The 12,216-nt window shown below is 43.1% G+C and overlaps 1 protein-coding gene across 1 annotated transcript; it reads left to right on the top strand.

Moving 5' to 3' along the window:
- Positions 1-9,628, top strand: LOC133575653 (ATP synthase subunit alpha, mitochondrial-like). Its single transcript, XM_061928350.1, has 11 exons — positions 1-166; positions 629-704; positions 3,048-3,217; positions 3,285-3,458; positions 3,542-3,708; positions 6,014-6,314; positions 6,383-6,607; positions 6,681-6,788; positions 6,856-7,000; positions 9,203-9,353; positions 9,425-9,628. The coding sequence occupies exons 1-11, from the start codon at positions 107-109 to the stop codon at positions 9,501-9,503; spliced, it is 1,656 nt and encodes a 551-aa protein (XP_061784334.1). The 5' UTR covers positions 1-106; the 3' UTR covers positions 9,504-9,628.
- Positions 9,629-12,216: the final 2,588 nt, after the last annotated feature.

The following is a 12,216-nucleotide window of genomic DNA, read 5'->3' as shown; positions in this document are numbered from 1 at the left end:
TGGGACGACTGGTAAATGGGTAGAAGAAGAGTTCATTCAGCCATTACTCACTCAGCCAGGTCGAAGCCGCTAGTGGTGGAGGACAGATCATTATCAAGCAGACAAAATGCTTTCTGTGCGAGTTGCAGCAGCGTTGGCCAGGACTCTCCCTAGAAGGGCTGGATTAGTAAGTATTCAACAAGCATGCAAAACGTTCTCCAATTGCGTAAAGATGGAAGTATGCATTCGCTGTGTGCGTGAAGGGTAACGTCGCATTAATGTCAATGCCAGGAGGCCTCAAGCTGGCTTAGTTTGCTGTAGTAAACACTCTCTAAAATGCACGTTACATACATATAAGTACGTTTTACATTTGTAACCGTGAATTGGGCGGAAAATAAGTTTGTTATCAATGCCCTTGTGACACCAGTCTGGGCAGTCACGCAAATGTTAGCATGCATGCTAACTGTAGCATTAGCTAGCCACCCATTCAACCAAGCTCTGAAGGTCAGCAAGGCTAACAGTGGCAGTCAGTGCTGCAATCCGTTACACCTTTTTACTCATTTATCGTGCATGCTTTTAAGGAATGTAAGTTGCAATATTGTTTGCTGTGTATGTGTATTTGCAATTGAATGTAACTTGTTTAATTCAGGTGTCAAAGACTCTGCCAGCGGTCTGCATTGGGGTCAACCACCTCCACACACACAGACCATGGCTGCAGAAAACTGGTGAGAAAGTCAACAAATATGATTAGAATGTATAAAAAAATATATATTCTTTTTTATTATTATTATTATTTTTTTTAAATATAAGACCATTTCTACTTCCCTTTTGGAATTGAATTGTAAAATATCAAAACTATCTCAGGCTATGTCTACAATAAGCCGGACAACCCCTTAAACCAGGGGTGTCAAACTCAAATACAGAGTGGGCCAAAATTTAAAACTGAACAAAGCCGCGGGCCAAGGTTGAACAAATTAACCTTTTAATAGGGACCCAAACAAGTTTTGCATTGAATATTGAACAAGCAAGGCTTATATAACTTTATAGTGACATGCAAAATCGAGTTTCAAATAATAATAATAATAATAATCATTAAAAAATATCAATGGCATATCAAATACAATTTAAATAAAAATGTAATGCCTCTTTTCTATTTGCAGCCTTCTGAGGTAAATATCAACATTAACTTTTTCCACAAGCTAATAAATTTGAAAATAAAATAACAATGAATAAACCAACCATTCAGGACTTTAAACTGCTCAGTTTGCAACACACTGATCTATTCTGATGTGCCCAAGCCAGATACCTGGCATCTTTTCTTGGATGCTAATTCATTAATGTCGGGGCTTTGAGCTGAGGCAACCTTAATTATCGAACGAAGGTGTTCATCAGTCATATCTCGTAGTACACCTGGACCACAGTCTTGGGGGCGTGCCTTAAAGGCACTACCTTTTAATGTCCTCTACGAGCTGTTGTCACGTCCGCTTTTCATCCATTCTAACAACGTGCCGGCCCAGTCACAAAATATGTGCAGCTCCTGCACGTACACACACGTGAATGCAAGGCATACTTGATCCACAGCGATACAGGTTACACTGAGGGTGCCCGTATAAACAACTTTAACTCTGTTAGAAATATACGCCACACTGTGAATCCACACCAAACGAGAATGACAAACACATTTTGGGAGAACATCCGCACCGTAACACAACATAAACACAACAGAACAAATAGCCAGAACCCTTTGCAGCACTAACTCTTCTGGGACGCTACAAAATACACCCCCCTCAAATGTTATCCTTTTTTTGTAAACTGAATTTATTAGGAAAAACATGAAAAAAAAAAAGTATTCTCCCCCCTGGAATCGCACTGCGCCCCTCCCAGGGGGGCCTGCCCCACTGTTTGAGAGGGACTGCCTTAAACGAATAATTATTTAACCTAAGCCCCGTTTCAGCCACACTAAACCATCGTTTAAGTTAACCCTCCTTAAACAATTTTTTACATGGGTAAGTGCGCCGTGTATTCTTTGAATCTCCGGCTCTTAGCTTTGTATGGACTCATTGATCGTTTACAAACTGAGTTCGGAGAGGAAGGGAAGTCAGAAAGACCGCGCCCCACACAGGAAGTAACGTCAGCCAGCTCCATAACAACCGGAGCAAACCACTGGAAATATGGAGGCGAGTCATCCAGACATGCTCGTATTTATCATTCTTCTACATGTACAGACGCTTGTGGAAATCACACATGAATGCGATTGCAGCTATTTCGGATCTCAGACGGCAAGAGAACGTTCAAATGTTGAGGTCAGCTGTGATTCTACTTACCGAAAAACTTTGTCCATTTGTCGAAGGAGAGTCAACGAAAATGCGGTCTCCCGTGGATGTGATAAAAAAGGTAGCGTGGGCTTTGTAGTACTTGGCCGACTGGCAAAGCAGACTATCAGTTATTGTCCGTCATGTATGTCGCGGACTCAACGTCAAGGTCCAGAGTATATAAAGTCACCAAAAAGGAATGGACAATGAAGGTGAAGGCAAAAGAGTGAGGAGTGTCCTGACCAAATATCTATATCCCTAGATTGATTGTTGTAAAATGTTCTTTGTCACATTTTTTACGTGTCTAATAAAGATTTGATTAATTTATGATGGCTCAGGTGTGATTCACTTCAATAGGGCCCCACAGCACACTGGATTCCAGGTAATTGAAATACCACAACACTGGATATTGTTCAGATAAGTTAAATTTAAGAATTTGCACACAAAGCAACACTGGAGGTGACTATGACGTGCGCATTTTCCTCGCATGCGTACTAGGTCGCGTTGCGTCATGGGGGGGGGGGTCTTAAACGACCATTGTGGACAAGGATATGGTTAGGTGGGCTTTACCCTGAATAACCTTATCCGGCTTAGTGTAAACAGGGCATCAGTTTACAGAGTAAGTATCAATTTACAACAATGCAAACTTAGATTTTGTTACTTGAAACTAGAGGTTGAGTTACAATATTGAACTTATGCTTACACATGATTTATTTTTATTTTGACTTAGCGAATGCCTGTTTTTGTCGTTCAAAGGCACAGCTGAGGTGTCCTCTATTCTGGAAGAGAAGATCTTGGGAGCAGACACCTCAGCAGACTTGGAAGAAACGGGACGTGTGCTGTCCATCGGTGACGGTATTGCTAGGGTGTATGGACTGAGAAACGTGCAGGCTGAAGAGATGGTGGAATTCTCCTCTGGACTCAAGGTATGTCTGGAAAGACACTAAAACCCTGAAAGAATTGAGTAAAATTTCCGCGGTTGTTACCCACCAGGGTATGTCTCTGAACTTGGAGCCCGACAACGTTGGTGTTGTCGTGTTTGGTAACGACAAGCTGATCAAGGAAGGTGACATTGTCAAGAGGACTGGCGCCATTGTGGACGTCCCCGTTGGTGAGGAGCTGCTTGGTCGCGTAGTGGACGCTCTGGGTAACGCCATCGATGGAAAGGTCAGTGAAGCCACTGACTTCAAGTAACATGGGATATATCACTAAATTAGATTTTTTTTTTTCCTCCCATCATTTCTCCGTAGGGCCCTCTTGGATCTAAGATACGTAGGCGTGTAGGTCTGAAGGCCCCTGGTATCATCCCTCGTATCTCTGTGAGGGAGCCCATGCAGACGGGCATCAAGGCTGTTGACAGTCTGGTGCCCATTGGCAGAGGCCAGCGAGAGCTCATCATTGGAGACAGGCAGACTGGGTGAGGAACCTTTTAAAAAGACGAGGTTACACTTAGAGCTGTGCATATTTACATTCAAACACCATCTTCTTAAACCACTGTATTTTTAATTATGTGCACCATCTGCTGGCTGGTGCCTGCTGATATACTCCCACTTTGTACTTCTTTAACCAGCAACATAATACTAGGCCTGAGCCGATAACTTTTGCTGGACGATATATTGCTGTAAATTCAGCATATTGGCTTGTTTGTTTGTGCTGATAGGTTTGATTTGGTTTGAAGCCGAAATATTCCCAATATGAGACAATTGCTTTGCAATTATCTTTCTCACCAGCGACAAGCATGGCTCTGTCTCTGTCAGAATCTAGCAGTCCCGCCTTCACTCACAAAGACCAATATTGTGAATGACTGACAGGAGGGTTTACTCTGTTCATCCAATTCTGCTGTTGAACCAACAAGCTCAGGTGCTGAGCTTTGCAGAGTGAAATGTCTTACACCCTGTTTGGAAGCAAGACATGAAGAAAACACACACAGAACATGGCAATTTGCTGAGTTAATTTTTATTTATTGTATCATTGATTGACCCTTTATTTGCCCCGGCCTACCTTATATTACTCCAATTTGTCTATCGATTCAAAAATGTGGCTAGCCATAGTTTTCTTAGGTAGCACACAGTTAGGAATCAATAGCACTCTCTGCTGGTTAATGCCAGTTGGTACACTCCAGTACTGACTACCGTATTTTCCGCACTATAAGGCGCACCTAAAAACCACAATTTTTCTCAAAAGCTGACAGTGCGCCTTATAACCCGGTGCGCTTTATTACGATTAATTTTCATAAAGTTTCGATCTCGCAACTTCGGTAAACAGCCGCCATCTTTTTTCCCGGTAGAACAGGAAGCGCTTCTTCTTCTACGCAAGCAACCGCCAAGGAAAGCACCCGCCCCCATAGAACAGGAAGCGCTTCTTCTTCTACCCGCCCCCGGAAGAAGAAGAAAAAACGCGCGGATATCACCGTACGTTTCATTTCCTGTTTACATCTGTAAAGACCACAAAATGGCTCCTACTAAGCGATCCGGTTCATAAAAAGACGCAATCTCTCCATCCGCACACGGATTACTACCGTATTTCACAGCAACTGAACCGCACTGTGGAACGGGAGCACGTACGGTGAATATTCGCACCACAGGGAATGAGAAGTCGTCCTTCACTGTGGTTCTAGCTTGCCATGCTAATGGCCAGAAACTTCCTCCCATGGTGATATTCAAAAGGAAGACCTTGCCAAAAGAGACCTTTCCAGCCGGCGTCATCATAAAAGCTAACTCGAAGGGATGGATGGATGAAGAAAAGATGAGCGAGTGGTTAAGGGAAGTTTACGCGAAGAGGCCGGGTGGCTTTTTTCACACAGCTCCGAAGGCGAACACACCTTCACTAAGACGGGCAGACAGCCTCGGACGACATACGCCAACATTTGCCAGTGGATCGTAAATGCCTGGGCAGATATTTCGGTCACAACTGTGGTCCGAGCTTTCCGGAAGGCAGGATTCACAGAACAACAGCGACACTGACTCCCGATGACTTCTACGAGACGGAACCGGCCATTTTGGATACCACGCTTGCGCAACTTTTCAATTCGGACACCGAAGACGAAGAATTCGAAGGATTTACGAATGAAGAATAACTTCAGAAGGTGAGCGCTATGTTTATTTTGTGTGTTGTGACATTAACGTTCGAGCAACATTATGTTACTATTGCTCTACACCATTTTGAATTTTACTATGTTTGTGATTGCACATTTGCGTACATTTTGGGACAGAGTTGTTAGAACGCTGGTTTTCAATATATTATTAAAGTTTGACTGAACTATCTGACTGTTTTTTTGACATTCACTTTAGCGCAGCGTTTTTTTGACATTCACTTTAGCGCAGCGTAGGCGCGGCTTATAGTCCGGGGCGGCTTATTGGTGGACAAAATTATGAAATATGTAATTCATAGAAGGTGCGGCTAATAATCCGGTGCGCCTTATAGTGCGGAAAATACGGTACACTTCTTTAGCCAACAAACTGAGATAGCTTCAAAGCAATTGGTGCATAATCCATCAGTTTTCTACCGCTTGTCCCTTTCGGAGTCTGGAGGTGCTGAATAATTTACACAAACTTGTCTGTTGCCTTAAAGTATGGCTAACCGCCACTTCTTTGGCCAGTTGAGTTGTACATTTTTAAATGTGGACTGCAATTTTTCTGTCGACAGCAAATTACTTGAATGTGTGTCAACAGTGACCACCAAGTTGCACCTATGCGAAGTGTGACTGTTTATTCCATCTGCAGCAAAACCGCCATTGCCATCGACACCATCATCAACCAGAAGCGTTTCAACGAAGGCACTGACGAGAAGAAGAAGCTCTACTGCATCTACGTGGCCATCGGACAGAAGAGGTCCACCGTGGCTCAGCTGGTCAAGAGGCTGACGGACGCCGACGCAATGAAGTATACTATTGTGGTCTCGGCTACTGCCTCCGACGCCGCCCCCCTGCAGTACCTGGCCCCGTATTCTGGCTGCTCCATGGGCGAGTACTTCAGAGACAACGGCAAGCACGCCCTCATCATCTATGACGATCTGTCCAAGCAGGTTAGTGTGACTTAAATTCGTCTGCTTCCTGTGAGAGGACACATGACTCAAGTGTTCTGTCTCGCCAGGCCGTTGCCTACCGTCAAATGTCCCTACTGCTGCGTCGGCCTCCCGGCCGCGAAGCCTACCCCGGCGACGTCTTCTACTTGCATTCGCGTCTGCTGGAGAGAGCCGCCAAAATGAATGACAACTTCGGAGGCGGCTCCCTCACAGCTCTCCCTGTCATCGAGACCCAGGCCGGCGACGTGTCCGCCTACATCCCCACCAACGTCATCTCCATCACAGACGGGCAGGTTTGTCCCCCACTTGTCTTTTGTCCAATCAATTTCACCGGTCTTTTTACATGAACTTTCTTCACGGATATAGATTTTCTTGGAGACAGAGCTGTTCTACAAGGGTATCCGTCCTGCCATCAACGTGGGTCTCTCCGTGTCCAGAGTGGGTTCTGCTGCCCAGACCAAAGCCATGAAGCAGGTGAGTCCGAATGTTTCCTTTCGTTTAACTTGGATGCTTTTATCTAGAACCATTCTAATCTTCTTAGGTGGCCGGTACCATGAAGCTGGAGCTGGCCCAGTACCGTGAGGTGGCCGCTTTTGCTCAGTTCGGTTCAGATTTGGACGCCGCCACGCAACAGCTCCTCAACAGGGGCGTCAGGCTCACTGAGCTGCTCAAGCAAGGACAGTACTGTGAGTGTTGGCTAAATGATTTCTGTGGTTTTAATAAAAACAAAGAATATGCAGTACAGCGGAACCTCGATTTACAAACTTAATTGGTTCCCGAACAGGGTTCATAAATCGAAAAGTTCATATAGTGAAGTACATTTCTCCACACAATGCTACACTGGGTTGTCAAATTTGCAGGACAACGCTAGAATGTGTCATCACTGTTTATTATCACAATACAATGATACAATTAAAAGCTCTGCCGTTGGCCACATTTATATTGTAAATCGTATTATCGCTCTTAGGTATTCACGGGAAGAGCAGGATTGCATTACCTTTACCCGTACATTTACAATTCAGCATTTGTGACCTCACAGCAAGTGGCGATCTACTGTATACAACAAATGTGGTTATATAACTAGGCAATTGGATCAAATTGGTCCTCATGCAAAACATGCTAATTTCCTATTCTGTACATCATACTATAGAGCAGTGCTTCTCAAATAGTGGGGTGAGGCACGGTGTGATGCTAGGTGGGGCACGTGCAACATGCTTCTTTTTTTTTTTGCCGCACCAGAATATGAAGAAGCGTATGGAGCACTTGGCTTCACTGTAACCACACTGGGAGATGAGGAAAGACCGATGTGTGGTTTGCTCTTAATGTTATTACCGTATTTTCCGCACTATAAGGCGCACCGGATTATTAGCCGCACCTTCAATGAATTACATATTTCATAACTTTGTCCACCAATAAGCCGCCCCGGATTATAAGCCGCGCCTACGCTGCGCTAAAGGGAATGTCAAAAAAACAGTCAGATAGTTCAGTCAAACTTTAATAATATATTGAAAACCAGCGTTCTAACAACTCTGTCCCAAAATGTACGCAAATGTGCAATCACAAACATAGTAAAATTCAAAATGGTGTAGAACAATAGCAACATAATGTTGCTCGAACGTTAATGTCACAACACACAAAATAAACATAGCGCTCACCTTCTGAAGTTATTCTTCATTCGTAAATCCTTCGAATTCTTCGTCTTCGGTGTCCGAATTGAAAAGTTGGGCGAATACGGGATCCAAAATGGCCGGTTCCGTCTCGTCGAAGTCACCGGAGTCAGTGTCACTGTTGTCCAGCAGTTCTGTGAATCCTGCCTTCCGGAAAGCTCGGACCACAGTTGTGACCGAAATATCTGCCCAGGCATTTACGATCCACTGGCAGATGTTGGCGTATGTCGTCCGGCGCTGTCTGCCCGTCTTAGTGAAGGTGTGTTCGCCTTCGGAGCTGTGTGAAAAAAGCCACCCGGCCTCTTCGCGTAAACTTCCCTTAACCACTCGCTCATCTTTTCTTCATCCATCCATCCCTTCGAGTTAGCTTTTATGATGACGCCGGCTGGAAAGGTCTCTTTTGGCAAGGTCTTCCTTTTGAACATCACCATGGGTGGAAGTTAGCATGGCAAGCTAGAACCACAGTGAAGGATGACTTCTCATTCCCTGTGGTGCGAATATTCACCGTACGTGCTCCCGTTCCACAGTGCGGTTCACAGGAATATCAGTTGCTGTGAAATACGGTAGTAATCCGTGTGCGGATGGAGAGATTGCGTCTTTTTATGAACCGGATCGCTTAGTAGGCGCCATTTTGTGGTCTTTACAGATGTAAACAGGAAATGAAACGTACGGTGATATCCGCGCGTTTTTTCTTCTTCTTCCGGGGGCGGGTGGTTGCTTACAGTAGAAGAAGAAGCGCTTCCTGTTCTATGGGGGCGGGTGCTTTCCTTGGCGGTTGCTTGCGTAGAAGAAGAAGCGCTTCCTGTTCTACCGGGAAAAAAGATGGCGGCTGTTTACCGAAGTTGCGAGATCGAAACTTTATGAAAATGAATCGTAATAAAGCGCACCGGGTTATAAGGCGCACTGTCAGCTTTTGAGAAAAATTGTGGTTTTTAGGTGCGCCTTATAGTGCGGAAAATACGGTAAGCTTACAATGCAGAGGTATAGTTATAACAATTTTGTAGACAAATGATACTATTTATGGTGGCGAGTGGGTGGGGCACGAAATATTTTCTTCTTTCTTCTTCCACGTAACAGAAAATAATTGAGAAGCACTGCTATAGAGGGATTTTAAAGATAAAATAAAAGCAATTCACGGCTAATTCAAACTCAAATGAACATTCATTTACATGTTTAGTTGCATGAGTGAAACGCCTAAAGTCCCATGTTTCCACCTGCTAGCTCCCATGGCCATCGAGGAGCAGGTGACAGTTATTTACGCCGGAGTCAGGGGTTACCTGGACAAGATGGAGCCCAGCAAGATCACAAAGTTCGAGAAGGCTTTCCTGCAGCACGTCCTCAGCCAGCAACAAGACCTGCTCGCTGCAATCAGGTAAGACCTCTCACTGAATGTTTGTAATTCTCACATTTGAACTTAAAATGTAAACCAAAATGGTGTTTCAGGGCTGACGGCATGATCTCGGAGGCATCCGATGCCAAACTGAAGCAGGTAGTTCTGACCTTCCTGTCCAGTTTTGAGTAAAAGCAGGTCAGCACTTGTCTTGCCTTCAGTGTCAGTCCCCCTTCTAAATATGACTTCTATGTATGTGAACACACTGAAGGCCTCCATGTACAGATATGTCAAAATAATAAAATTTTACAAACCTACCAAGCTGTTAAATTATTGTCCTGAGCAGATTGCAGCTTAATTAGAGAACATGTTTGGATGATGTGAAGCACTTCATAGCACACATGATGCGCTCGGCTGATGTAGGGATGCAAACGTGTGCGGGTGAAGTGTGTTTCTCTTTGTGTTTTTAGAGGAAGAACTTATCCTACGACAGCGTCAAATGTTTAATATGGTAATAAATTGTGTAACATAAATAACATTGTTTAATGTCTTTACTGACTGGATGAAATAAAACAATGAAGTTGAGAAAATATATGTAATACTTGTAAATGCTCTAACTTTGACAGAGGCAAACAACTGATGCCTAACTGTATTGTTTATTTTAAACACAAATGCAATATACATAACTTTTTGAATGTTGTTGCTATCCACAAATGATTAGAAGCACAGTTCTACTTGCATATCATGCTGTTCCACATTAAGTCTTGTTACAGTGTCCTGCTGGAAAACGTTGAAAGGATTTGAGAGACAGTCCCTCTGCTGGATTAATGTGACAGCACTTTTTTTTTTTCATCCCCCTGCAGATCGCACTAACAAGTCACTTTCTGTTAGAGGTACCATTTTTAAAAGACAACTTTAAAGCAGAGAAAAGCGAACAAGTATGCAGAGATAGAAGCAAATGCAATATAAACCACTATAGTGTCAAATAGTAAGATGTGTATCTGGAATGGTTAGCATGAATAAATCAATCTTTCATTGACTTGTATCACACAATATGCAACAAAGTTAAACATGTATTATAATTGATTAAAGACCCAACTGGCCACAACATTGGGTACACATGTACAAACCCCGTTTCCATATGAGTTGGGAAATTGTGTTAGATGTAAATATAAACGGAATACAATGATTTGCAAATCATTTTCAACCCATATTTAGTTGAATATGCTACAAAGACAACATATTTGATGTTCAAACTGATAAACATTTTTTTTTTGCAAATAATCAACTTTAAAATTTGATGCCAGCAACACGTAACAAAGAAATTGGGATAGGTGGCAATAAATACTGATAAAGTTGATGAATGCTCATCAAACACTTATTTGGAACATCCCACAGGTGAACAGGCAAATTGGGAACAGGTGGGTGCCATGATTGCGTATAAAAGTAGATTCCATTAAATGCTCAGTCATTCACAAACAAGGATGGGGCGAGGGTCACCACTTTGTCAACAAATGCGTGAGCAAATTGTTGAACAGTTTAAGAACAACCTTTCTCAACCAGCTATTGCAAGGAATTTAGGGATTTCACCATCTACGGTCCGTAATATCGTCAAAGGGTTCAGAGAATCTGGAGAAATCACTGCATGTAAGCAGTTAAGCCCGTGACCTTCCATCCCTCAGGCTGTACTGCATCAACAAGCGACATCAGTGTGTAAAGGATATCACCACATGGGCTCAGGAACACTTCAGAAACCCACTGTCAGTAACTACAGTTGGTCGCTACATCTGTAAGTGCAAGTTAAAACTCTCCTATGCAAGGCGAAAACCGTTTATCAACAACACCCAGAAACCCCGTCGGCTTCGCTGGGCCTGAGCTCATCTAAGATGGACTGATACAAAGTGGAAAAGTGTTCTGTGGTCTGACGAGTCCACATTTCAAATTGTTTTTGGAAACTGTGGACGTCGTGTCCTCCGGACCAAAGAGGAAAAGAACCATCCGGATTGTTATAGGCGCAAAGTTGAAAAGCCAGCATCTGTGATGGTATGGGGGTGTATTAGTGCCCAAGACATGGGTAACTTACACATCTGTGAAGGCACCATTAATGCTGAAAGGTACATACAGGTTTTGGAGCAAGATATGTTGCCATCCAAGCAACGTTACCATGGACACCCCTGCTTTTTTCAGCAAGACAATGCCAAGCCACGTGTTACATCAACGTGGCTTCATAGTAAAAGAGTGTGGGTACTAGACTGGCCTGCCTGTAGTCCAGACCTGTCTCCCATTGAAAATGTGTGGCGCATTATGAAGCCTAAAATACCACAATGGAGACCCCTGGACTGTTGAACAACTTAAGCTGTACATCAAGCAAGAATGGGAAAGAATTCCACCTGAGAAGCTTAAAAAATGAGTTTCCTTAGTTTCCAAACATTTACTGAGTGTTGTTAAAAGGAAAGGACATGTAACACAGTGGTGAACATGCCCTTTCTCAACTACTTTGGCACGTGTTGCAGCCATGAAATTCTAAGTTAATTATTATTTGCAAAAAAAAAGAAAAGTTTATGAGTTTGAACATCAAATATCTTGTCTTTGTAGTGCATTCAATTGAATATGGGTTGAAAAGGATTTGCAAATAATTGTATTCAGTTTATATTTACATCTAACACAATTTCACAACTCATATGGAGTACGGGGTTTGTAGATATGCTGAGTTTTATTTTGAAAAGTCCAGTTGTCCGCTTTGTATTATTAAATTAACCTTTTTTTGTTTAATTCTATTGCTAGTGGACACTGCCTTAATCATCTGTCTTGTTACTTTATATCAGTGCATTTAATTTATAGTAATACTCCAGCGACTTCGAGAGGGACAAGCGGTAGAAAATGGATGCATGGATAATTTTGATGA

Source organism: Nerophis lumbriciformis, linkage group LG33, assembly GCF_033978685.3.
Source record: "Nerophis lumbriciformis linkage group LG33, RoL_Nlum_v2.1, whole genome shotgun sequence".
In the NCBI taxonomy this organism is placed as follows: Eukaryota; Metazoa; Chordata; class Actinopteri; order Syngnathiformes; family Syngnathidae; genus Nerophis; species Nerophis lumbriciformis.
This window is presented reverse-complemented; position numbering and strand designations above follow the sequence as displayed.